A 26,617-nucleotide genomic window follows, 5' to 3' on the forward strand; every position below is an offset into this window, starting at 1 on the left:
GCATACGATAGAAATCCTAGTGAGCGACAATCATTTTGATGGGTGTTCAAGATATCTAAACAGCATCATGCAATCTTGACTAATCACTTTCCACACCACAAACACCAGAACAATAAAACAAGAATCGAATCTCTTTGCACATACACAATATGAAGCTAAAGAATCATATCCTGAACGCATAAACTTGTCATAACAATAAACTATCATCAAGCATGCGGTCCTAACCCAAACCATGGTGGATAAGAGGCTTCTTAAAGCCACAGTAATCTATATTAACCGGAAATACACGATATAATCATCAGTGGCAAAAAAAAAACCACAATTACCTAAACAAACTTGAATTGAATCCCTTGAGCTCTTCAATCCTGCACCAATTGATATCTTTCAGATACTTGAGAGCACCTTCGTCACGCTCTGTGATCTACATTCCGGAAAGAGTAAATTAAACCGACAATTATGGAATCTTATTCCAACAAGGAGAAAAATGGCTAATAATATCACTTACCTCCTCCATTAAAACTTCATTTGTCTTCACAGCATTGAGCCAAAAATCAGGAACACCCTTCTCTACTGCAAATACACAATCTAGTTAAGATAATTCAAGCATTGTTTGGAAATTGAAAAACTCGAACAAAGATTAAAGTATATCTTATACCTTCTGCATCTTTAGTACTTTTCTGAAAAACTCGAACAAAGATTAGTACTCAATTTTCTCACAAACTCTCAATCTTGTTCTTCTCAGTAAAACCCCTAATAATTTACAGCAGATAACATCCTTTTTCTCGCTGAAACTCCGTTCAAATCCCATTAGAGACTCAACCAATTTCTTTCCTTGGTTGAACGGTGCCCACCATTTCTTCAAAACCTCTATTAATTCGAACCCATCTTCTACAAATCATGGATAGAAACTTTGAGTTTCTTCTAGCATAACTTCTTCATTTAATCTCATCATCTCCGAATCCATCACAAATTCCTATTTCTGCAATACCAATTTCCTTCTCCAGCAGCTCCAACATCAACTCAGTTCAGAACCCTAATTCCTATTTCCCATCACAAATTCATTCTCGAGTTCATCTTCAAAAAATCAACAAAACCCATCACATATCGAACCATCAACTCCTCTCTGTGAATTCAATTTCATCAAAAACCTAACTTATTCTCCTCCAAACCAAACTTTTTTCTAGCAGAAGCAACACATCGATCTTCAATTGCAGCGAGATCCCATTCTTCCTGTTGCTTTCCCATGCTCAACTGCAAACCACCAGCGTCTTTGAGTCACCTACAATTCCATCCATAATCTGCAGTATCATTTTCATCTACAACTGCAATGGTTTCTCAATACTGCTCCAGAGCAACACAAATTCATCCAGTTCTAATCACCAGCAATCTTCAACAATCAGCTTCTCCGAAAACTTCATGAATCTCTCAAACCCATTAAACCCTGAATCGGTGTTTAATGAAATCTCATAAATCCCCATCATCAAACTCTCACTGCTACCTCTTCCAGATTCAACCCAAAAAACCATTTCGAATCAGACCTTTTTATCCTCAAGAAGACCAACTCATTATTTCAACCTCAACAGAGATCAATTTCTGCATCCTCTTCTTCCCTGGCCCTCTATTCATCATCCAACCTCAATTAACAAATACCCATCTTCTATTCAACAGCAGCAGGTTCATTACCGTCTTCAATTAATTGTTTATTCTTCCAATTCGTAAACACCCTATCTTTGATTCAGTTGTATTCCGCAATCTAAAACAGCAAAATCCCCCTTTTCTTCTTGGTTGGAACATAGATCCAGATTTAAACCAAAACCCTAATCAACCACCATCAGTGGTTCGAATCAAACTTTATCTATCTTTTTCTCCCTCGATCTCTTGTTTTCTCTCTAGATATCTTTTTCTTTCTCTCGGCAAAAGATTACAGCGGCGGTATCTGTGGAGGAGAGGAAGGGGGAGAAGAGGAAGAAAGAGAGTTCGAGTGATTGAGAGGGTTTGGTGAATAAACAAACGCTTCTCGCAAAAAAAAGTGTGGATCCGAATGAAAATGATCGACGGACTCTGTTTCGTTTGATTCACTCATACAGATTGAGAAAAGATCTTGACGGTTAAGATTGTATTTTTGATGCTCATACGGATTAAAAAACATTTGTGTTTCTTTTGTGTTAATACGAACTCATGTTTCGGTTTAATTATCAACCTTTAACATGAAAAAAAAATCCAAAAAAAATATAAATAAATTCAGAACATTGTTTTCGACATTCTGATATAAAAAATTCCAAAAAATGTATAAGAATAAATCGGGAAAATGAAAAATGAGTTCGATAATTGGTGTGTTTCTTTGTGCTTTCCCTTTGTGTTTTTGTGCTTTTTTTTTGTGCTTCGGGTTTGAATTTCGACTAGTCATGAAGTAATTTTTACAAGTCATACAGGTCATGTAGTAGCTTTAGTTCACACTGGTAAACTCAGGTTATAAGATTACTAGAGATGGACCACGAAATTCATGATGGTTCGGACTTCAAACTTAGCTGGATACAAACTGTGAACCAAGAAGCTTCGGCAAGGTTCTGGCATATTGTACGCATACGATCGTAACCTGGCCGTGAGTGGACTACTATAAGTCCATCTACTTCGTACGAACGATGAATTCATCCATTTACAGGTAAGATTCCTTCGGAATATACCCTGAAACGTTAAACAAACCATGTTCTGGCATATTGTACGCATACCTTAGCTTCGAGATCGTAACCTGGCTGTGTGTGGACTACTATAAGTGCATCTACTTCGTACGAACGATGAATTCATCCATTTACAGATAAGATTCCTTCGGAATATACCCTGAAACGTTAAACAAACCATGTTCTGGCATATTGAACGCATACCTTGGCTCCAAGATCGTAACCTGGCCGTGAGTGGACTACTATAAGTGTATTTACTTCGTACGAACGATGAATTCATCCATTTACAGATAAGATTCCTTCGGAATATACCCTGAAACGTTAAACAAACCATGTTCTTGCATATTGTACGCATACCTTGGCTCCGAGATCGTAACCTGGCCGTGAGTGGACTACTATAAGTCCATCTACTTCGTACGAACGATGAATTCATCCATTTACAGGTAAGATTCCTTCAGCATATACCCTGAAACGTTAATTAACCATGTTCTGGCATATTGTACGCATACCTTGGCTCCGAGATCGTAACCTGGACATGAGTGGACTACTATAAGTCCATCTACTTCGTACGAACGATGAATTCATCCATTTATCAGATAAGATTCCTTCGGAATATATTTCCTGAGTTTAAACAAGACAAGCTTGAACTTGAAATTTTTCTTAGAAGTGTGTGAGAGAAATATAACAAAAGTGAACTATAGCCATGGTCAAGGTTTGCATAACAAGTATGCTTAACCTTAGGTACTTCATGTACTTTTGCCTTTGTACTTAAGCTTCCGAACTATGTCAGATCAACCAGGTATGCGTACAGAGTATGGGTACCTTTGAAAGTTGTGAAATCATATCCAAAAAGTGTACATACCTGTCTGCGTACGTGATCTTGAAAGTTCGCGAAGTCATATCAAAATAGTATGCATGCCGTTTATATATATATCGCTAGTAAGTCCCGAACTCAGATAAAAAGGGCATGCATACTAATGGTAACAGTTGGTTATGCATACCGTGTATACATATCGTCAAGTAGTCTTGAAGTAGTATCATGTTCTGGCATATTGTACACTGGTACGTTCTTACATAGTTTCAGATTTATAGTAGTCTACTCCCGGCCAGGTTTCGACCTTGGATCCACTTTCTTTTTCGAAGTCGCCGGAAAAAGGTTTTATCCGTTATATATTAATGTTATCCAATTTCTCTCGGCCTCACTCAATTTCTCTTAGATTCCCATTGGTTTAATTATAAGGTTACCAATTAATTCAAATCAAATTTCCATCCACTTCATTTAATTTTATTTGTTACCGGTCAACCAAATTTGGTTGCCGCATTCATTTTCAATCAGATATATCGATTTTCTTCTAATTATTCATCATTTTAACCGTATGCGTCGATTGACTATAGTCAATTTCACATGTTATCAATCAATTTTATTCAATATCACTCGACATCACTCGATTGCTCCTGGAGTCAATGGGTTTATATGGTTAACTATTAAATCAAATCGAATTTTCATTTAGTACAATTAATTTCTTTTTTTATCTGTCAGTTTTACTTTATGTCGGTCGACCTCACCCACTTTCTCTTGTATTACATCGGCTTCTCATGTTATTGATAATTTTAGCCGAATGTCCATATTCTTTAGTCAATTTTACATGTTATATATTAACCTTATCCAACATCGCTCGCTCCACACGATTTTCCTTGGATTCCATGGGTATAATTTTATTATAGCCTATTAATTTCAAACGAATTTCACCCGTTATTAATCAATTTTATTCAATAGTTACTCGATTTTTCTTGGATTCCATGTGTTTATATGGTTGACTATTAAGTCAGCTCAGATATCCATTTAGTTCACTTGATTTATCCGAGACCAAAAATTTCATCTTGGCCAAGCTGATTTCTATTTTTCACCGAGATGAGAACTGATGCGCTAAACGGCATAATTGACCAAGTTCCACAGATTTTTGACCGGAGGAATTATCGATATAGTTTTAAATTTTCAAGGTTTCGGTAAAGCTCCAAGATCTATTTCATGTTGTAGGATAGTTTTTTGGTTTTTTTTTTTTTTTCTTATTTGGAACCAGTTAAGACAGTAGTAGCCAGAAAAATGACCGAGCGGACTGGGATCGGTTTCAAACGCAACCGATCCATCAACAGTTCAGTGGCAGTTTTGAAATCGAAAACCAAGGTGTATGCGGTTTGGTCAATGGTTTTGCCTAAAAACAGGACCGACGGGCTATTGTGCACCCCTATAGTAAACTAAGATAACAACCATGATCTGTATGACACTAATCTAACCAATAAGAAACTAAAATGAGATCATTATCGGTTTCAAATGCCTACTTCCAAAACTGACTAATTTTTTGAACATGTGGTGGCCGCTTAAACTTGGTCGCTCAAAGAGGTTGTACCAACCGATTCATTTTTTAGTTGCTAGGAGTCGGTGCCAAGAAGTGAATAGCCACCTGAGCACTTTTCGAGCTGCTATAGATGACTTGAAAGAGTGATGTAGCGAGCAAACACATTCGGTCGTGGCTAGATATTAGATGACACAGGTTTATAGCCGCCAAACTTTATGGCAGTTACAACTTTGGATGCTTAAACCCTTAAGGTGACTAAAATTATGGGCTCTTGCTGGGATTTTGGTCGCTTAAGCCAAGTTTTCTTGTAGTGAATGTCTCCCCCATTTTTTTAGCTAAGACAAATTCTGGTGGACACAAATATGTGCGATTCTGAACTTCAATTTATAGTTACTAAAGTGAAAATTTGATTTTAGAACCTTTTGTTATTAATAGGCATTAAAGGCTGCCAGCTGTTACAACACACAAAATTTATATCAAATCTTTCTTTGGATATCAAGTTAATGCAAAAATAACTATCATATCTTGGCATTGATTTTTATTATTAAGGATGGAAAATAGATGATTTGGGCATCAACAACCATTAACGATAATATCACTCACTATCGGTTCTTCGTTTTTCCTTCCTAAGGTAACCTATTTCGTTTAGGCTTAGAACACTTTAGTGATGGCACCTTGTTTTTCAAAGCTTCAAAATATTTTCTTTTTTCTAATTTTTTTTTTCAAAATATAATTTATTGCATTCCAAAGCAACCTTGCTTTCAATGCAATGACAACGGTCAACAGCTCATGACTAAAACAAAAATAAATTAAGATTAACAAATGGTGGAGAATTTAGCACACCGTTGGGCTCATCAGAAACAACTAGCAGTAGAACAAGAAAATAGTATAAACAATCATGGAAATGAACTGAAAATGCTCGTCTATTAACCGCAAGAGTGTAGTAAGACTGTGAGGTTACGCGGAAATTATTATCATTTTATCAGAATGCATCTTATTGGAGATCCCTCCGCACCAACCAATCTCAGAGGTAAGCAATGCACAGAAGAATACAGCCCAGCGTCGATACCATCCGGTTTCAGGCCTTCCACAATAATGATGTCCTGGCAGCATTTACAAAATCACACGATATTACTAGGGAGCAAAATATAAGGTGACCATATGTATAGGAAAAGAACAATAGATATTGGTATGTCAGATGAGAAATAAAATCAGATTAAATAAGAATGTTTACCCTGCCTTTAAGAAACACGAGATGAGCAGAAACATTGTCGTCCCATGAAGCAACGGATAAGTAATCAACTCCTATATCAAATTTCACAGCGACATCCCAGGATAATCGTGACTTTTGGAGATAAAAAAGATGAGCGAGTAAAAACCAGACACAAAAAGAGGCAACAATACTCTGAAGAACCTGAGTATCTTACCAACCATCTTGATATCAGTGTGATCTTTCAGCCACTGTGCTCCATCCTGTGTAAAACCAACAAAACTGGTGTCGAACTGGTTTCTGTACATAAGCAACCTGTAATAAATCATTAAGGTAGCCACTGAATCACATAATAATGATGACAGAGGAATAGTAAACTAGTAAATGATAAGCATAAGATACTTGTCAGTGTTTAATGTTCTGAATAACACTCGACGCACTCCTCTTGGAATGTTTAAAGACTCCATAGCTTCAGCTGTTATAACGTAAGCCATCATTAACGGTTGGATATCCACAGATACGCAGCAAAGACACCAATACAGCAAATACCAAATTTGATTATCAGGTTAGAGCAGAAGTTACTTACCAGTAATGTTCATATTTCTAGGAACATCCACTAGAAGTACAGGACCTTTTACGACAAACAACAGCATTACATGGGTAAGTAGTCACATAAATAATCCAACACATTACAAAGTGTTGTGTGAGGCGAATTACTGGTGAGGCGCCCACTTAATCTATGAAGATTAAGCTTTTGTGGGCGCCTTGTTTGCCTTTGACAACATTACAAAATTTATGTAATCAAATAGAAAGAAAAGAAAATGTATATATACCATTGAGAAGATCAAGATCGAGTGAATTAACATCAAACCCAGCATCGAAATAGTGATCGTAGAAGTGTCCAGGTGCATCAACATGAGTACCGGTATGGGTAATCAACTTCAACTCAGAGATGTTATACAAAGAACCATTTTTCATACTTACTGCAAGCCGCAACAGCTGACCCACACCTTCAGGTGAACCAAATATTGGTAAATCCGATCTCATTTCATGAGTGATATCAATTATCCTTCCATTCTTCCCATAAACTTCTATCTTTGGTGGTGGGGGAACCACTATGTTGCAGTCATCTCCATAGCTAGAGGGATACGCCTCTATTGGTGATGATGCTAAGGAAGAAGAAGAAGAACCCAGAATGAAAATGGTGCATATAAGGATAAAACTCCATGGAACTTCCATTATCGTCAGTTCTTCTCTGTCAGTCCAGTGAAGCAACTCTAACTTTCTTAATGAAACGAGTGGATATTAGCTATTACACGTGCACGATAAAAGTTTACACAAACGGGCTCGAGCACCCAACAAATGAAATTTAATTCCCTTTAATTGGTTGATTTCTGAATTTCAGTACTGATTCTGTTCATCATTTTTGAATCAAGAATTGGAAATTTTCAAGATTTTTTGCAAGATTCTTCCATTTTCTTGTGATAACTGGCCTTAAATTCTTTCGTGTCTCCCTGTAGAGACATATAGAAGAGCAACACGGTGTTAATTTTCTTACATACCTCAGAGGTGCGAGTGGTGAGCCAACATTATTGTGAATACTATGCAGCAAAATACCATCATGAATATAGAAAAAACTACCATCATGAGTACTCGAGACTCAAAAACGAGACCATGAAAAGTTCATTACTAAAAGTACTCTCCCGTATACATAATACATTTCCTTTTCTTTTATTTTCATATCTCGGCATTAAAGCCAAAATATTTTGGTATAAAAATTAGTAAAATATGGAAACCAATGACAAAGTATTTCTGTTTGTTTATGTTATTTTTTTCTCTTTAGTTTTGTTATATTTTTTTACGTTAAGATATTGGCATAAAAAACAAAATAGGGAAATAAAAAGATTTTCCCGCACAAAAATCATTTTTGTATGGATATTAATAAAAATTTACGCATTAAACGTATATTTATTTATTTTCATATTTTATGGTTTAAAAAAATCCAGATTTTATTTTTATTAAATTTTACGGTGCGGATTCTATAAAATCATGTAGACACGGTGATAAAATTCTACTAAAATTTCGACCGATCAGGACAAAGGGTTTCTTGGACACCCAAAACAAAAAACCGTTGTTGCCCATTTTGGAGCATCGGATCGAATAAATAAGATTAGAAATTAACGGCCACGAAATGTAAGGGGCTAACTTTCAGCCAATCATGTGCAAAAGTTTTGTAAACCGGCCAATGAAGGGTGAGGTTAGCCCAACTCTCGACGTGGTGTGAGAAATGTGGTTAGGTGTTTAGGTTGTTGATTGATAATGCTATACAAAATAAAAAATATAAACCTTTAAAATCAAATTCATAATTTATTAAATTATAGAGGAAACAAATTTATTACTAGCTAGCTACACGGGATTGTCCCTTTATGACCCTAATTCGCAATACTCTGTAGCGAACGAGAGTGACTGATCCATAACATTATACAAAATTCGTTTATTGGCTTGTTGCATTGCTCCTAAAATAAAAGCTGGTCTATTTTTATCCATTCGGTAAAAGCTTAAGCAGACGATTTCCGCAGATATAATCACAAAATTAGCTTTATAATCTGAAATGACATAATCGGCTTGTTGAAAATGAAGTGTTATTGAAGGATAGTTCGCAATATCAAATCTTCCAGGTAGGCGGAAACAAGCATCAAAACTGTTATAGGTGCCAATATATTCTACTCCAAACTCACTAAAATGTGTCTTAATCAAATCTACGACTCTATCGAAATGATCTTTATACATCGTGGAAAAAGGAGCACCGGAGTCTATGATAGTACCACCTTCTTTTCGGGATTTCACTTTAAAAGTACCTCTAGGAAAGCGTACTCTTTTGTTACCAACACTAATATCTTGTAGATTTAAGTAATACAGAAGCGTCGTCCGAAATGGAGGCACCACAATGGGAGTTGTCTGAAATACGCCTCCAATTGTTGCATCGGCACCAAATCTTAAATATGTATATGATCCCACAATCCCATCTTTAAACAACTCCAAACAATAAGAAAATTTTCCTTCTCCAACATCACCTAATTGATTTAGAAATGACCATTCTCCTGGTCCTAAGCCGAGTATTCCTGCAATAAAATCAGGATTTCCATATAAATGATTTCTACCGATATTGATTTCAAAATTGTCCTGGCGAAAGCCACAACCCATGTGTATATTAATACTTTCAGGATCACCAGTATTAGAGCCTAAAGTAAATTTTTCTTCAGCTACAATACCAGATGTAACTGATCCGCTCGCATAGCGTACTTTATAAGTGCATATTCCGTCAGCATTGCACTTATCTCCCTTGCAAAAAGGATGAGTATTACAAGGAACCGGACGATACGTGGAAGACGATCTCCAAGGGTAAAGGGGCATATCTTGATTGAAAACTTTTGTGGCACCTTCGCACTGAAGCCATGTCTGATCACTACCAGTATCAATCATCAAATAGTAATTCTTGAATGGTTGTTGGCTACCATCAAATGTACCTAAACCAACCGTTGCAATGTAAAACGAAGCTGGTTCGTAAACTAAAGGCAAACGTACAGCATCGGGATTCATTAAGCGTGTTTCATTGTCATGGAGTAATATTTGTGACTCGATGTAACGTGCTTTAGCTTTGGATTGTTCTAAGAGTCTTTGAAGTCTTTCCTCTCTTGTTAAATGGTCACCCGGATATAAAGATGATTCTTTGGAGTCTCTATGAATCATCTTCATACTAAATCCTTTTCTTGGATACACCGCAATAACCGGGTCTAATAATAGTGTAATATGAGTAATTGATAGAAAAAAAATGAAAAAAATCTCCCCCATTTTTCGTGGTAAGACGATTTTTTTTTTTTCGAGAAGAAAAGGTTGTATTGGAAGGGAAAAAAGTAAGACGAATTTTTGATGGACACAACTATGTTGAATCTTGAACTTCAATTTATAGTAGTGTATTAGTGAAATATTAGTACTGTTTTTTTTTTTCTTTTTTTGAAGTTAAAACAAGATATTTTATTATTAATACGTATTATATCTCTGGATTTATTTGCTTAGCTATTAGTTCAAGAATTAAGGATTTTACCGTTGTACTATTTGATTTTATTCTGTTCCATGGATATTCAATTATACCGAACGAGTATAATTAAGGATATGCTACCCTGAACTTCCATTTATGGTATTGTAAATGAAATATTAGTATTGTTTTTAGATTTTTGAAGTTAAAACAAGTTCTTTTCTTATTAATACGAATTAATATCTCTGGATTTATTTGCTTATATATTAGGGCAAGAATAAAGGATTTTACCATTGTAATGTTTTAACAATATATAAATAAAAAGATTTTGTTTTGAAAATAATATCTAAAAATACCGAGGTTGTAATATTTGATTTTATTTTTCTTTATTGGGTTCCATGGATATTCAATAATAGTATTTTCATTAAGCACCGTGACATAGATGATAGTCTCGTCTGATTATTAAAAACCATAACACAGAATTAATTTTTGTATCACTTTTCCAGTTTTCGTGCTACAATTCTATTAAAAAGAAAATTTTGGTCCTGCAATGCTACTGTCTAACAAAATAATCCATAAATGATCCTACTACTTTTACCCCCATTTGCTTGATTATGGAGGTTGGTAAATGTTGTACAAGTAATTTTTGCAAATAACAATGATGATGTCGTTGCACTTACATTTAAGGATTAACATTTAAGCAAATTATAACTTCACATCCGCATGCAAGTTTTTGTTAATGGCCTAAAATGATGTTTTGAGGATTAACGTAACCAGATAACAGATGAACAGCATATCAGTCCGACTATAAGAACTTAGGAAATTATTATCATTTTATCATAATGCATCTTATTGGAGATCCCTCCGCACCAACCAATCTCAGAGGTAAGCAATGCACCGAAGAATACGACCCAGCGTCGATATCGTCCAGTTTCAGGCCTTCCACAATAATGATGTCCTGGCAGCATTTACAAAATCACACGATATTACTAGGGTGCAAAATATAAGGTGATAGGCCAAGAACAATAGATAATGGTATGTCAGATGAGAAATAAATCAGTTTAGAGGAGAATGTTTTACCCTGCCTTCAAGAAAGACGAGATGAGCAGAAACATTGTCGTCCCATGAAGCAACGGATAAGTAATCAATTCCTGCATCAGGTGTCACAGCAACAAGCACAAATATTCGTGACTTTTTGGAGATAAAATAATGAGCCAGTAACAAAACCAGACACACAAAAGAGTCAACAATACTATGAAGAACCTGAGTATCTTACCAACCATCTTGATATCAGTGTGGTCTTTCAGCCACTGTGCTCCATCCTGCGTAAAACCAACAAAACTGGTGTCGAACTGGTTTTTGTACATAAGCAACCTGTAATAAATCATTAAGGTAGCCACTGAATCACATGCTAATGAGGACTGAGGAACAGCAAAACTAGTAAATGATACACATATGAGATACCTGTCAGTGTTTAGTGTTCTGAATATCACGCGACGCACTCCTCTTGGAATGTTTAAGGACTCCATAGCTTCAGCTGTTAGAACGTAAGTGATCATTAACGGATGCCCACAAACACGCAGCAAAGACACCAAAACAGCAAATACCAAATTTGATTATGAGGTTAGAACAGAAGTTACTTACCAGTAATATTCATATTTCTAGGAACATCCACTAACAGTACAGGACCTATTGCAACAATCAACAGCATTGCACGGGTAAGTAGTCACATAAGTGTTGTGTGAGGCGTGAGGCAAGTCGCCAAGCCGGTCGCCTCGAAAAATTATTGGTGAGGCGCCCACTTAATTTATAAAGCCTAAGCTTTTCCGGGCACCTTGCTCGTCTTTGACAACAATACAAAATTTATCTAATCAAACGGGAAAAATAATTATTCATACCATTGAGAAGATCAAGATCGAGTGAATTAACATCAAAACCAGCATCAAAACAGTGATCGTAGAAGTGTCCAGGCGCATCAACATGAGTACCGGTATGGGTAATCAACTTCAACTCAGAGATGTTATACAAAGAACCATTTTTCATACTTACTGAAAGCCGCAAGAGCTGACCCACACCTTCAGGTGAACCAAATATTGGTAAATCCGATCTCATTTCATGAGTGATATCAATTATCCTTCCATTCTTCCCATAAACTTCTATCTTTGGTGGTGGGGGAACTACTATGTTGCATTCATCTCCATAGCTAGAGGGATAGGCTTCTATTGGTGATGCTAAAGAGGAAAAATAAGAAGAAGAAGAAGAAGAAGAAGAAGAAGAAGAAGAAGAAGAAGAAGAAGAAGAAGAAGAAGAAGAAGAAGAAGAAGAAGAAGAAGAAGAAGAAGAAGAAGAAGAAGAAGAAGAAGAAGAAGAAGAAGAAGAACCCGGATACAACTCCATGAAACTTCCATTATCAAGTTCCATATAAGGATACAACAATAAAGTTGTTGAAATTTAGAGTGCTCTGGCCTTTAGTTCACTTTTTGTTCAAATGAAGAATTCAAATTTTTGCATGACTTTTCCATTATCTTGTGATAACTGGCCTTAAATTCCCTGTAGGGACATATAGAAGAGCAACATGGTGTTTATTTTCTTACGTACCTCAGAGGTACGAGTGGTGACCCAACAATATTGTACTAGGAATAATACAATGCGGCAAAATACCATCATGAATATAGAAAAAACTACCATCATCATGAATGCTCGATCGAGACTGAAAAACAAGACCACAAATAATGGTGTTTTGAGGTTATGCAATTAGTGACATTGAGCTGCTTCTAGTTGAGTACTCGTAATTGGTTTTCATCACAACATGCATGCGGAGAAGAAGAATACCTCCTATTCTCTTTTACCTAGTAGTGGTGTAGCAATTACTCTATCCAGCTAAAAGCCTCTGCAACAGCACTAAGTACAGGACTTCACTTGCAAATTTCCTGTAATGGATCTGAAGCTTGTGTTCTGCAGCGCCCGAGTGACAGCTAACCAATTCTCTGATAGTGATAGACAGTCATTATCAGATTTTAGAAGCCAGTGACCGTGTTACAGTACTGATATCTAGAGTGCTTTAGCTCACTTTTTTTGGTTAAATTTCCGATTTTCGGAACTGATTTTGTCAATCATAGTATCATTTGATTCATTTTCGAATAGTCAAGAACTGGAGTTTCTTAAGTTTTTTGTAGGATTTTTTTATTTTCTCGTGATAACTCTATAAAGAGGAGTTCATGAATTGAGATGACTCCATGGAACAAATGGTGCGGATATTAATGTATTCAACGACAAATTAACAAAACAAAAGCAGCAGGAAGGTAAGAAGTGAGATACTACAAGTAAGAAGTGGACTGAATACTAGCTTGTCTTCTTCAACTTGTTGGTACTACCTTTCTTGGTCTACCTGGTGGTTTTTTCTTCCTTGGCCTACCTGGTGGTCTTTTAGGCACTGCAACTACATCCGGAGGATCGAGATCGATCACCACTGTTTTCCTTGGTCTACCTCTACCTCTTTTAGCTGGTGCAACTGGCACCACATCCGGAACCTCCATCACTACATAGTCACAAGAAACTAAACTAATTAAGTAATAAAAGGATGGGGAGAGGCCAAATAAATCCAGCAGTCGAGTTAGACTTAGCATAGCTAGCTAGAGTGTGCACAATCATGTTGTCACTTTTCTTGACAAATCTCGAGTCGTCTGGAATTTCCCTTCATCCATCATCACTAATACAGAAACAAGAAATTAACTGGATGAAATGTTAAATTCCCAAACAAGAAAAATTAATAATCAAAATTTGGGTTTTTTATGATCTTACATTAGCTTTAGGCATTCCAATACTTCGTGGACAGGAAGTGAACGAATCCCAAAAGAAAGATGAAAATATGAGGCCCTTACAGATGGAGGGAGGAGGAACAGAAACTCATTTGTTACGACAGTGGAGAACAAATGGTTTTTCTATTTCTGATTCGTTGTTCAGAGGTATAGATAACATTTATGACCGATGGGTAGGTAGATAAATGTTGAGGGTATGTAGATAAGGGAGTATCACTAGTATTTTTGAGGGTATACAGAAGAACGCCGTTTTTAAGCTACGAAGAATTTTGATGGACATAAGTATGTGCAATTCTGAGCTTCAATTTATGGTATTTTACATTTAATTCTTGTTATTTCTTCGGATATTAGAAGTTAAAACAAGAAGTTTTCCTATTAAAACGCATTAAAAGCTGCCAGCTGTCACTACACATAAAAATTTATATCATAATCTTTCTTTGGATATCAAGATTTCTTAAGACTTATCACCCAGATCTTCGGATATTAAGTTAATGCAAAAAAAGGTCCTAGAACATGTCGTTGATGCAAAAGGGTGGTCGACTAACTTTGACCATCTTAATATTTCCCAAAACTACCCTTATGAAATAAAAAATGACATCATATGTCCTAACTATTTCTCATCCCGTCAAAACAAGAAACGAAATTTCCATGGGTTCGGGATTTTCTCCCTATTCCTTTTCTTTCATCTCCCCCCGTTTCGCCACCAACATCGCTGCTCTTTGAAAACTAACATATTCATCTTTTTCTGATAAGCGTAGATTTTAGTGTAATGTTGTTAATTTATTAAAGAAAAGTGATGATAGAGTCCAATTATAATTAATCGGATCCATAAAGGATTTCAGAGCCTGTGAGGATTAGGTTATGAAACATGGATGGCTAAGCTCACTTTCTTCTCACAGTTTTGGTATTTCTTTTTATGTTTTATTGAAGATTGTTAGTTCTGACGATTATCATCTGCAATTTCTTTTAAGTAGTTTTATTGATCTGCGGAGATGTTGGTTTCCCTGCGTTGATTGTAACAGTCATTTGCCATTTAATTTACCCTTGTTAGTTATGGTGAATGAATTAAATTGATTAATTTGGTCGAGAGAATAATGGAAGGATTGAAATTTCTAATGTTATTTCTTTCAATCACTAATCAGTCGATTTGAGTTCCAGGAAGATGGAGGGAGAAATAGTTGTATATTTGGACAACATTTTAGCGGTCAACATCATTCAACTAACGGCCAGGGTGTGTAACAGTCAAAGTTAGTCTTCGAATCTTTGCATCAATTGCATGTTTAACGACCCAGATCCTAATTAGGCAATAAAATTACGACCTTTTTGTAAAATATATCAATAAAAAATCATATCTTGGTTTGGAATGTTATATACCTCCCCCTTTTCCTCCCTGTCTTACGTGGAAAACACAGCTGGACTAGATGACAATAAAACATAATCCACGTATTTAGAAAATCATGGGTTCATGGTCTTCCTTTTGGGTCAATTACTTCAAATTTAATTACGAACCTGTTACTTTGTTACTGAATCTTTGATGTCTCTCTTAATCTCTGAATACTCCTCTAACCAATTCAACCATGGCTGGGATGCACAAAACAAGATTGGTAGCAGCTGAATTTATTGTGAAGAAAATAATCATTAGGGCCTTTGTACGAACAATTTTTGCCCGACTCTCAAACTGGTGATTTCAGAGAGAATGCTATTGAGTTGGATTTATGCTTCTCAGATCTCCTTCCATGCAAATGTTAAATTCACACACAGGCCATCATTCGCGTTATAACTCTAAAACACACATTCAATCGCACTCATTCATCGAGTTAAACAACAACAACAACAAGCTTTCCTCTTTCCTAACTTCTTAGTATCAAACAAACTGAAATATAGCAGGAACCCAACTCACTCATAACCTTTTAATTTTCCATGTCATTGTTTACGTGCTTATTTAAAACCATACAAAGATTCGTTCAATTTACAAACTTTGTCTTCATAACCTTTCACTACAAAGTCCTTAGGTTGGTCTATGTAAATTTCTTTATCTAATTCACGGTTTTAGAAAAGTTGTCTTAACATCCATCTGATGTATCTCCTGGTTTATGGCAACGATATCAATTAGCATCTCAACAGAAGTAATTCTCGTCACAAGTGAATAAGAATCAAGGAAATCTACACCTTCTTTTATTTTATAGCCTTTAGCTACCAACTTAGCTTAATATTTTTCCACAGTTCCATCTACCTATCGTTTCCTCTTAAAGACTCATTTACATCCCATGGTCTTACTCCCTGGAGGTAAACTAGCAAGCTTCCAAGTCTGGTTCCGACGGACTGAGTTTATTTCACTAAATGCAGCTTCTTACCAGAATGGGGTTTCAGTAGATATCAAAGCTTCTTTACAGGTCTAGGGATCAGACTAAGCTAGGCATTTTATGAAGTCGGTTTCATAAGAAGTCTCAAGTCTAATTATTTTACTTCTCTTAGGCTCAACATCAACTTCATCTTCCTTTAAAATAAGTTCTGACTATTTGAAAATAAATCTAGGGGATCAACAACACATCTCTAATGAGGTACAGGTTTAGAATAAACATGTTCAAATAACTCATTATTCCTAGATTCCGTAGTAATATTCACACCAAAGTCAGAAAAAATCAGAACACACAACCAAAAATCTATTTATAGAAGTATACTCAGCATACCCTATATGAAAACACAATCAACATTTTTGGTTTCAATCTAGTTCTTTTAGGAAGAGGAATTACAATCTTAGTCAAACACCCCCACACTTTGAAGCATTCATAAGAAGGTCATCTACATTTCCATAAATCATATGGAGTTTCATCTGATCCTTAAGAGGGTACTTTATGCAGGATATACTAGTTAAGAGGACTGCCTCCCCCCACAAGGCCGCAGGAAATCCTGAACTAATCAACATGGCAATTATCATCTCCTTAAGGATACGGTTGTTATGTTCAAGGCTTCTAATTGGTTTCCAACCTCAAGTTTATACATCTTAAGGATTCTAAGGCGTCATCCTTATCCCTAAGAAAGTATATAAGATAATACCTCGTACAATCATCTACGGATGTTATAAACCATCTTTTATCACAGTGGTTTTGGGTTGAACTCATGTCAACTAGGCCTAACTGAATTAATTCTAAAGGAATAGAATTACTCTGAACATTTGTGCTAAAAGGTTTTATAGCATATTTTAATTCTTCACAGATTTCACTTTTGTGTTCAAAAACCCAAACTCAATTTGGGTACGCAGCCTATGCTAGCAAGTTAAGCATTGACTTATAAGTTTACGGTTCCAAGTCTACCACGTAAAACAATCAATCACACAAAGAATGCACAAGAATCAACTATGTTCACATCATCAGTTTTTCTGTTAAGCTTATATAGACCCAAAGTCCTATAAATCTTTCTTAAAAAATCACTGCCTACTTACAACAAGTTTTCCAGATTCAATTAAGATCTTAAATCTTTTTCCATCCACAACAGAACATGATACAATATTCTCGCATATGCTCGGAACATGAAAACTTCATTCAATGTGAAAATATTACAGATATGATCTTCTGCTCGGCCTTTTCCTTTTATGCAACCTCTATTGCAGATGAGTTAGTCATCCCCTATCCTCTGATTGGAGGTGAACATGTCTCTGTTTCAACAAACATTCTTTGTGGCTCCAGAGTCCACCTATTGGTCTCTCACATCGGTTATTAAAATAACTTCCGACATCATGCCAATAAACTCTTTCTAGTTTGTTTCAACTAAATTAGCATTAACTTTATACTTATTAAGGTTTTTATGTTGCCTACAATTTACTGCCGCGTGGCCAGGAATTTTACAAACATAACAATCACCCTTAATTAAAGTAATGCCAGATTCAGTTTTACGAAACATACCTTTCTTATTAAGACTACGCTTAGAATTTTTTGATGTTCTCGCCTTTGTAAGCTTTGGAAGACTTGTGTTCTTCCACAGGCTCCTGGTATCCATGTCCCTTTCCAATTTCATGTCATAATCTTCGTTTATACTTTGACCACGGACACGGCAATTTCCCAATCACCTAATACACCACATCTCACAAACCTTAGTTCCGAATTGGAAAATAAAATATGAGTTATGAATATAACATCTATATGTACAAACTTCGTTTGAATCACCATATCAAAAAACTCATGGTTACCCCATAAAAACTACTTTAGTTAACAACAAATTTCTGCTCGTCAGAATTTTTCAGAGACGTTTTTTTGTTTTGTAAAATATCAAAAAAATACTTTTACAACTCCAAAAATTCCGAAATTTTATGTGGGTCACTATCAAGATGTCTACTACATTAGGTAAAAAGGGTTCATTTAAATTACTTTTAGGTTAAGATATAAATTCGAAACTCTACAGTTGACCAAAAATTCGTTTTTTGTTTTTCACTTCACATTTAACATCAATGATTTACAAATTTTAATGTCTTAAGATTGTTTGGCGAAATAATCAAAATAAATAAAAAATCAAATAAGCAAAAGTTATTGATACTTAGATCCTTAATAATGGAAGTGATCGATTGACGAAACGAACGAGCTTCCCATATCTCCACAACAGCAACAAGGCAAAACTTTGGAAAAACAGATGAGTCACGTGTTCAACACGTTCCCCTTAAGACATTAGCGCCCAGCTACACTCAAGAGTGATGATATGGCTCTTACAGGACGGATACCTCCAAGATAAAACACCCTACTACACCTACTACTAGCATATGTAGTAGATGCTCAACTTGAGCTTGGCAACTCCGAAAAAACCGTTAAGGAAAATCGCCAACGCTATAAAATATTTTCCATTAGGGGTCCCTCTAAAATATAGAGCAACCCCTTTCCCATAGATTTTACAAAAGTAGTGAATTTGTTTATATAATTGACAAATACAACTTAAAAATAAGAATTCCCCGATGTGAGACTAGAAAGCTTATATAGTCTCTTAAAACAACTAAAAAGTAGAAACTCCACGATGTGGGACTAATAAGTTTCATTCACAAACAAAACAATAAATTAATTTTATTTAGATAAAAACCTTAAAATAATAATTAATAAATATTGTTCCAACATCAATCAGAGGATGTAGAAAAAGCGTGCACCGTGGAAAAGAATGTATTTGAATAAATCTTGTAGGGTTGCGTTAATCAGAAGTTCGCTGGAGAGTTTAGCTGTATACTTCATGTCTCTGCATCATATGCCTGTCTCAGTCGAAAAGAAATTGAATACGATAATGAGACGATTTCTATGGGTTGAAGATGAGGAGAGGAAGAAGATGAGTTGGGTCTCTTTCAAGAGAGTTTGCAAACCAAAGAGGAAGGGAGGTTTAGGTATTCGTAGCTTTAGATTGGTGAATAAATCTTTGTTAGCGAAGTGGAACATCAGATACTGCAAGGAAAAGACGGCATTATGGAGGAAAATTGTCTGCGAAAAATCAAAATCTGAAGAAGATTATCCTTTACAAGTTAAATATCCGATTGGGAGAAGCATGTGGTTTGATATTCTGATAGAGAATAAAGTTTTCATTGATTCTGTGAATGTACAGGTAAAAAACGGCTTATCAGTAAGGTTCTGGCAGGACTGTTTGTGAGAAAAGAGGCAAGGAAAAGTATTCTAGACTATACAGGATCAGTACACAAAAATTGTCATCTGCGGGTGAATTATGTGATAACAATAGTATTTTTCAATTCAGTAGAGCTTTGAACCCTGCGGAAAGCATCGATCTTTTGGAGTTGAAGTTTGACATCAGGCATGTAGCATTGATTCAGGGAGAAGATAGCGTGGAAGGAGATAATTCTGCTAAAGATATTTATATGAGGTTGACGGACGGGGATCCGGATTGGGAAGGTCATCAGATTTTGTCGAATAATTATGTGCCTCCCAAAGTTCTCTTCTTATGCTGGGCATCTCTTCATAACTCTATTCCACCAAGATACATGTTGCAGTAGAAGTGGGTAATAATCCAAACAAATCTGGGTCTATTTTGCAATACGGAGGTGGAAACTATGGAACATCTTCTCATACATTGCACGGTGATTGCGAAACTTTGGGAGTATTTTATTGCATCTATGATGGTTAACTAGGTGATGTCACTTCAGTTTAAAACGTTGATGCTAGGTTGGAGAATGGAAAGAGTTTCTACATTGATAAGGACGGTGTGGTAATTGCTGCCATTTACGATCTGTTGGGAAGTTTGGAACGAGCGAAACAGAAGAGTACATGGTGGCAGAGAAAAAATCAAATTATGAGCTAGAGATTGCTATAAAACACTGGATTCATCTTTGGAGCTCAACTACAAATGCTTTTAAACACTTTTCAGCATCTCAGATTATGCATCAGCGGGAGGATACAGTGAATTTGTTGTTACAGCAATTTTCTCTTTGTGATGGATCTCTTGACCCTGTAAATAGCTTGTACATATCTTTTCTTCTTTTAATATATCTTTTCCTTTTCAAAAAAAAAAAGGAACTCGTTTTAGAAAGCTCGCCAACGTAGGATCCGGTGAGTATTATATTGTTTCCTTATTTAGGACTCAAGTACATTCTCTATATATTCAATTCATCAATATTAATAAGCTTTGTTGAAAATATCCGATCAAAATACCTGCTGCATCTTTGAGATCTATGGACTACGGAGAAGAAAGATTTGTAAAGGCTGTGTAATTTGGAAGTATTGATTGGAGCATGCTTCGTGCATATTTTCATGAAACAAAAGAAGACTCCCTTTCTACGAGTACGATAGAATATGCTTACACAGAAGAAGAATATCAAAACGAAGACAAAGAAGATGAAAACGACCAAGATTAATATTATGAGGACGGCAATCAAGATATGGAAACAACAATTGAAGAGAACAACAAACAAGTAACTACGGTCTCCGATCCACGAATAACAATCGAAGATATCAAACAAATCCTACTAAAAACTCGCCAAACTTTATTTGCCAATTCAACAATGTTGAGATTATTAGTCCCGCATTTTTGATTTATCTAAGACCATACAGATTATAATTTCTTAGGACCTCTCCACTCATTGCCAATTGGTTATGAGTTGGATGGCCATATTCCAACATGGTACGAGAGCAGGTTATTTGTATCGAGTCACTTGAACGCACCTTTACTCCGCGTCACCCGATTTACTGTGCACGTGTTAAACCCAACGAGGCTACACGTGAGGGGGCGTGTTAAGACTATTAGTCTCACATTTTTGGGTTATCTAAGATCCCGCAGTTTATAATCTTTTAGGGCCTCTCCACTCATTTCCATTTGATTTTGAATTGGATGCCCGTATTCTGACAGCGTCACCCGATTTATTGTCCACATGTTAGATCCAACGAGGATACACGTGAGGGGGTGTGTTAACACATTGTCGGGTTATTTAATATCGTACAGTTTATAATCTCTTAGGACCTATCTACTCATTACCAATTAGTTATGAGTTGGATGTCCTTATTCTAACAAACAACAATATCCGTCAATCATCGTGTATCTCCCGATGAATGGCTACATTGGCTAAGGAATGATGATGAATGGGTTGGATGACTACATTGGCTAAGGAATGATGATGAATGGGTTGGTTCACAAAAACAGTTAGATTGGGCAACACGTTGGACTTGGATCAATGTGTATGCTTATGTCAATAAGGAACACACCTATGGAGGATACAAAGTTATTTTACGCAATGGGCTCGCTAAGCCATTAGTTGCTTCAGCAAAGTTCTCAAAACATGGAATGTCTTTTTGTTATCAAGTATTCATGGGAATAAAGGATGGTGTCGAACTTGCTGAGAAACATAAACTTTCTGATTTGCATGTCCAGTGTAATGCGATTATGGTTCCAGCTCTCTTTGGTGATGCACGTCTATGCTCTAATAAAGAATGCCCGGTGATTCCTCTTGTCTTGGAAGTTAGATGCAAAAACCTGGTAAAATTGTCATATTCATGGGCTTCTAATTCATCTGTGGCTAAAAGGGGAAAAAGGAATAAGAGACATGAAGTTAAGAAGAAGGAAGAAAATATTGCCCCTGATGATGGTGATGAGATGATTTTCCATAAGAGCTAAGAAATATTATTTGGTAGGAGGATCGTATGCCACACTTGAAGGAAATTGGACCACCCTCACCTGATTATGATGAATTGTAGTTCAGGTACTCTTGTTTTGATCAGTATCTGTGTTTTATGTTTGAAATAATTCTACGTAATGTGGGTATTGTTTGCATGTTAACGGAAACATACTGAATCTGGTATCTCTATAGTGAGAAAATATCACATTGGATAAAACATAAGCATTTTGAAAGGCAGGTGACTGCTCCTGTTCTTTTTGCTAGGCCAGCTTCTTTCAACTTTTAAGACCTACAAAGGTATGGCACATGCAACTTCCTCCAAAGCTTAAATTTCTATTCTATCTCCCTTTAAAAGACTAGAAATGCTTATACTATATAGCCTCTAACTTTTGAGATTTTATAATTGAATATTTGTGGCCTCCAACTTCCAGGCCTCCTCATGAATGTTTATTCTTGTAGAAAAGCCGCTTTTGCGTCCAAGGAGAAAAGATGTATGCCAGAGTATAAGATTATGGTCACAAGTGACAAGACTACTGGTACTGGTTATAGCAGCTTGTAACCTCGCTCCACACATTCTAGTTCAACGGATTAACTAAACAATTAGAAAAAGCTGATCAGACAGAAACGACTCCGGCTTATGCCTACATCATCTCTTCTAGTATTCTGCCGAGATAACTTTTTGTTTAAGATATGGATATTGGGCCAGAGATTCGCAAGTAATTGAGAGACAGGAGCCCAAGGAAGAGTTTAATATGATCTTATACGATAGTAACAATACCACATCACAAGCAAAGACAAATTTGCAGACATACGGTAAGTGCGAATCCATGAGAGTTTTCTTCCCTACACATTATATCCAAGATCACCTTTACGAAATAATTTTTGGGCCGATTAACATAATTTTATTTATTTTTATACTGTTTTGATAAGGTTATCTGCATAGGTTGATATCAAAAAGTAAAGCAGTGCACTTGTTATTTTGTCATTTCAAATTAGTATGCAGTGGAATTTGTAATCCCGGTATTTTTCTAACGCACACCGGATAGTCTAATCATTGTGTGCGGGCCGTGAGATTTTTCACTCAATTAGTGTCGACAAAGTTCTAAGCCTACAACATATTTTTAAATTTCCACCGATAATATTGAAAACAAAACTCATGGTTACATGAGGCGACCAAAAGAAAAAAAAAATTAAGAAAGAAAAATATTATAATGCTTTGGGATCAAACTAATAAGTAAATTTATTATTGGCTAGCTAGACGCATTGTCCTTTCATGAACCTGATCTGCAATACTCTGTAACGAATGAGAGTGACTGATCCATAATATTATACAAAATTCGTTTATTAGCTTGTTGCATTGCTCCTAAAATAAAAGATGGCATATTTCTGTTATCCCGATAATAGCCTAGGCAGATAGTTTCGATGTCCATCATCAGAAAATTAGCTTTATAATCTGAAATAACGTAGTCGGCCTGTTGAAAATGAAGTGTTATGGAAGGATAGTTAGTAATATCAAATCTTCCACGTAGACGGAAACAAACATCATAATATCCCCGGGTACCAATATATTCAACCCCGAGCTTTTTGAAATGTGCCTTCACCAAATCGGCAACTAAATCAAAATGATCTTTATACATCGTGGATACTGGAGAACCACTATCTATGATAGCACCGCCTTCTTTTCGGGATTTAATCTCAAAAGTACCTCTAGGAAAGTTTATTCTTTTGTCACCTACACTAATATCTTCGAGATTTAAGTAATACTCATGAGCCCGAAACGGAGACACAACAATGGGAGTTGTATATACTTCTTCATATGCGCTTCCAATTGTTGCATCTGCACCAAACCTTAAATATGTATCTGATCCCTCAATATGATTCTTAAGCGCCTCGAAACAGTAGGAAAATTTTCCTTCTCCAGCGGCACCTAATTGATTTAGAAAAGACATTTCTCCTGGTCCTAAACCGAGTATTCCTGCAATAACATCACGTTTTCCATATAAATGATTCCTACCGATATATTGTCCAAAATTATCTTGCTTAAATCCACAACCCATCTGTAAATCAATATTTTCAACACCACCAGAATCGGAGCCTAGAGTAAATTTTTCTACAGCTAAAATACCAGATGAAACATATCCACTGTCATAGCGTACTTTATAAATACATTGACCATCAGAATTGCACCTATCTCCCTTGCAATAAGGATGAGTATCACAAGGAACAGGACGGTACGTAGATGACGAGCTCCAGGGATAAAGTGGCTCATCCTGATAGAAAGCTTTAGTGGCACCTTCGCATTGAAGCCAAGTTTTATCACTACCTGTATCAACCATCAAATAATAATTCTTGAATTGTTCTCCGCTACCATCAAATGTACCTAAACCAACCATTGCAACGTAAATCTTAAGTGATTCGTAAATTACAGGCAAACGTACAGCATCGGGATTCATGGAGAGTGTTGCATTGTCATGAAGTAATATTTGTGACTCGATGTAACGTGCTTGGGCTTTGGATTGTTCTACGAGTCTCTGGAGCCTTTCTTCTCTTGTTAATTGGTTACCTTGATATAAAGGTGATTCCTTGGAGTCTCTATGAATCAACTTCAGACTAAAACCTTTCTTTGGATACACCGCGTTGACCGAGTTTGATAGTAGTGAAACATGTGTAATTGATAGAAGAAAAATGAAAAAAATCACACCCATTTTTAAGCTACAAAGAACTTTGATGGACATAACTATGTGCAATTCTGAGCTTCAATTTATAGTATTTTACATTTAATTCTTATTATTTTTTAAGATATTGGAAGTTAAAACAAGATCTTTTCCTATTAATACGCATTAAAGGCTGCCAGTTGTCACAACACCTAAAAATTTATATCATAATTTTTTTTTGGATACCAAGACTATTATCACCCAGATCTTCAGATATTAAGTTAATTCCAAAAAAAAAAGATCCTAGAAGATATTAAGTTAATGCCAAAAAGGTCGTTGACTAACTTTGACAATCTTAATGTTTCCCCAAACTACCCTTATGAAATAAAAAGTGACATCATATGTTCTAACTATTTCTCACCCCGCCAAAACAAGAAACGAAATTTCCATGGTTCGGGATTTTCTTTCATCTCCTCCCGTTTCGCCACCAACATTACTGCTATATGAAAACTAACATACTCATCTTTTTCTGATAAGCGCAGATTTTAGCGTAGTTTTGTTAATTTATTAAAGAAAAGTGATGATAGAGTCCAATAGATGGCTAAGCTCACTTTCTTCTCACATTTTTGGTATTTCTTTTTATGTTTTATTGAAAATTGCGATTATTATCTATAATTTCTTTTAAGTATTGTTATTGATATGCGGAGTTGTTGGTTTCCCTGCGATGATTCTAACAGTCATTTTCCATTCAATTTACTTTTATTAGTTATGATAAACGAATTAAATTGATTAATTTGGTCGAGAGAATAACGGAAGGCTTGAAATTGCTAATGTTATTTATTTCAATCACTTATCAGTCGATTTGAGAAGATGGAGGGCGAAATAGTTGTAGATTTTGACAACATTTTTGCGGTTAACATCATTCAACTAACGGCCAGGGTGTGTAACAGTCAAAGTTAGTCTTCGAATCTTTGCATGAACTGCATGTTAAATTACCCGGATCCTAATTAGGCGATAAAATTACGATCTTGATCTTTTCGCCGTGATAAGGTGAAGCTCAAGAAATCCAATTTTAATCAAAAAATTAAAATTAAGATCGTGGGTTGTGTTAGTAGATTCATTCATTTAAACTTTGGGTTCATGGTCTTCCTTTTGGGTCAGTTACTTCAAATTCAATTACGAACCCGTTACTCTGTTACTGAATCTGTCATGTCTCTCTTAATCTCTCAATACTCCTCTAACCAATTCAACCATGGATGAGATGCACAGAACAAGGTCGGTAGAAGCTGAATGTATTGTGAAGAAAATACTCATCCGGGCCTTTGTACGAACCATTTGTGCCTGTCACTCAAACTGGTGATTTCAGAGAGAACGCTATTGAGTTGGATTTTTGCTTCTCATATCTCCTTCCATGCAAATGTTAAATCCACACACATCCCATCATTTGCGTTATAAATCTAAAACACACATTCAGTCGCACTCATTCATCGAGTTAAACAACAACAACAAGCTTTCCTCTTCCTAACTTCTTAGTATCAAACAAAGTGAAATATAGCAGGAACACAACTCATAATCCGTCACAAACTCTTAAAATATCTCTTCGATTTTATGTAATATCAATGTAGTCTTCAATGGAAGCAGTTCACTCCCAATTAAGATTTTGTTTTTTCATGGAACCAATTTACCATCTGCTGGGAGTAAGTTGATTTTTTAGGATTCTAGAATCATATCGTGTTTACTATAAAGATACCATTTCGGAAGACATGACCATTAGCATACCT

The 26,617-nt window shown here is 35.9% G+C and overlaps 4 protein-coding genes and 1 long non-coding RNA gene across 6 annotated transcripts; all 5 read right to left on the minus strand.

The window, feature by feature from the left end:
- Window positions 1–335: 335 nt before the first annotated feature.
- LOC113361822 lies at window positions 336–769 on the minus strand. Its single transcript, XR_003365348.1, has 3 exons — window positions 656–769; window positions 506–570; window positions 336–421 (listed from the first exon to the last, which is right to left on the minus strand). It is a non-coding gene; the product is annotated as an uncharacterized LOC113361822 (long non-coding RNA).
- Window positions 770–5,940: 5,171 nt separating this feature from the next.
- Window positions 5,941–7,589, minus strand: LOC113361823 (cyclase-like protein 1). 2 transcript variants are annotated; one of them, XM_026604927.1, is made up of 6 exons: window positions 7,079–7,589; window positions 6,832–6,876; window positions 6,648–6,720; window positions 6,463–6,560; window positions 6,270–6,340; window positions 5,941–6,138 (listed from the first exon to the last, which is right to left on the minus strand). In XM_026604927.1, the coding sequence occupies exons 1-6, from the start codon at window positions 7,482–7,484 to the stop codon at window positions 6,010–6,012; spliced, it is 822 nt and encodes a 273-aa protein (XP_026460712.1). In that variant the 5' UTR covers window positions 7,485–7,589; the 3' UTR covers window positions 5,941–6,009. The 2 variants fall into 2 exon arrangements, with proteins under 2 accessions (XP_026460712.1, XP_026460713.1); XM_026604928.1 differs by having other exon boundaries at window positions 5,993–6,138; window positions 6,467–6,560.
- Window positions 7,590–8,669: 1,080 nt separating this feature from the next.
- On the minus strand, window positions 8,670–9,845 carry LOC113360259 (aspartyl protease AED1-like). Its single transcript, XM_026603788.1, has one exon. The coding sequence runs from the start codon at window positions 9,843–9,845 to the stop codon at window positions 8,670–8,672; it is 1,176 nt and encodes a 391-aa protein (XP_026459573.1).
- Window positions 9,845–13,817, minus strand: LOC113360260 (cyclase-like protein 1). Its single transcript, XM_026603789.1, has 8 exons — window positions 13,670–13,817; window positions 12,180–12,512; window positions 11,926–11,970; window positions 11,746–11,818; window positions 11,558–11,655; window positions 11,362–11,432; window positions 11,142–11,239; window positions 9,845–9,887 (listed from the first exon to the last, which is right to left on the minus strand). The coding sequence occupies exons 1-8, from the start codon at window positions 13,815–13,817 to the stop codon at window positions 9,845–9,847; spliced, it is 909 nt and encodes a 302-aa protein (XP_026459574.1).
- A 9,636-nt stretch (window positions 13,818–23,453) lies between these two features.
- On the minus strand, window positions 23,454–24,887 carry LOC113360261 (aspartic proteinase CDR1-like). The gene has a single exon (XM_026603790.1). It carries the CDS (start codon window positions 24,885–24,887, stop codon window positions 23,454–23,456), a length of 1,434 nt encoding a protein of 477 aa, XP_026459575.1.
- Window positions 24,888–26,617: the final 1,730 nt, after the last annotated feature.

The sequence above is a fragment of the Papaver somniferum genome, chromosome 3 (genome assembly GCF_003573695.1).
Source record: "Papaver somniferum cultivar HN1 chromosome 3, ASM357369v1, whole genome shotgun sequence".
NCBI classification, from domain to species: Eukaryota; Viridiplantae; Streptophyta; class Magnoliopsida; order Ranunculales; family Papaveraceae; genus Papaver; species Papaver somniferum.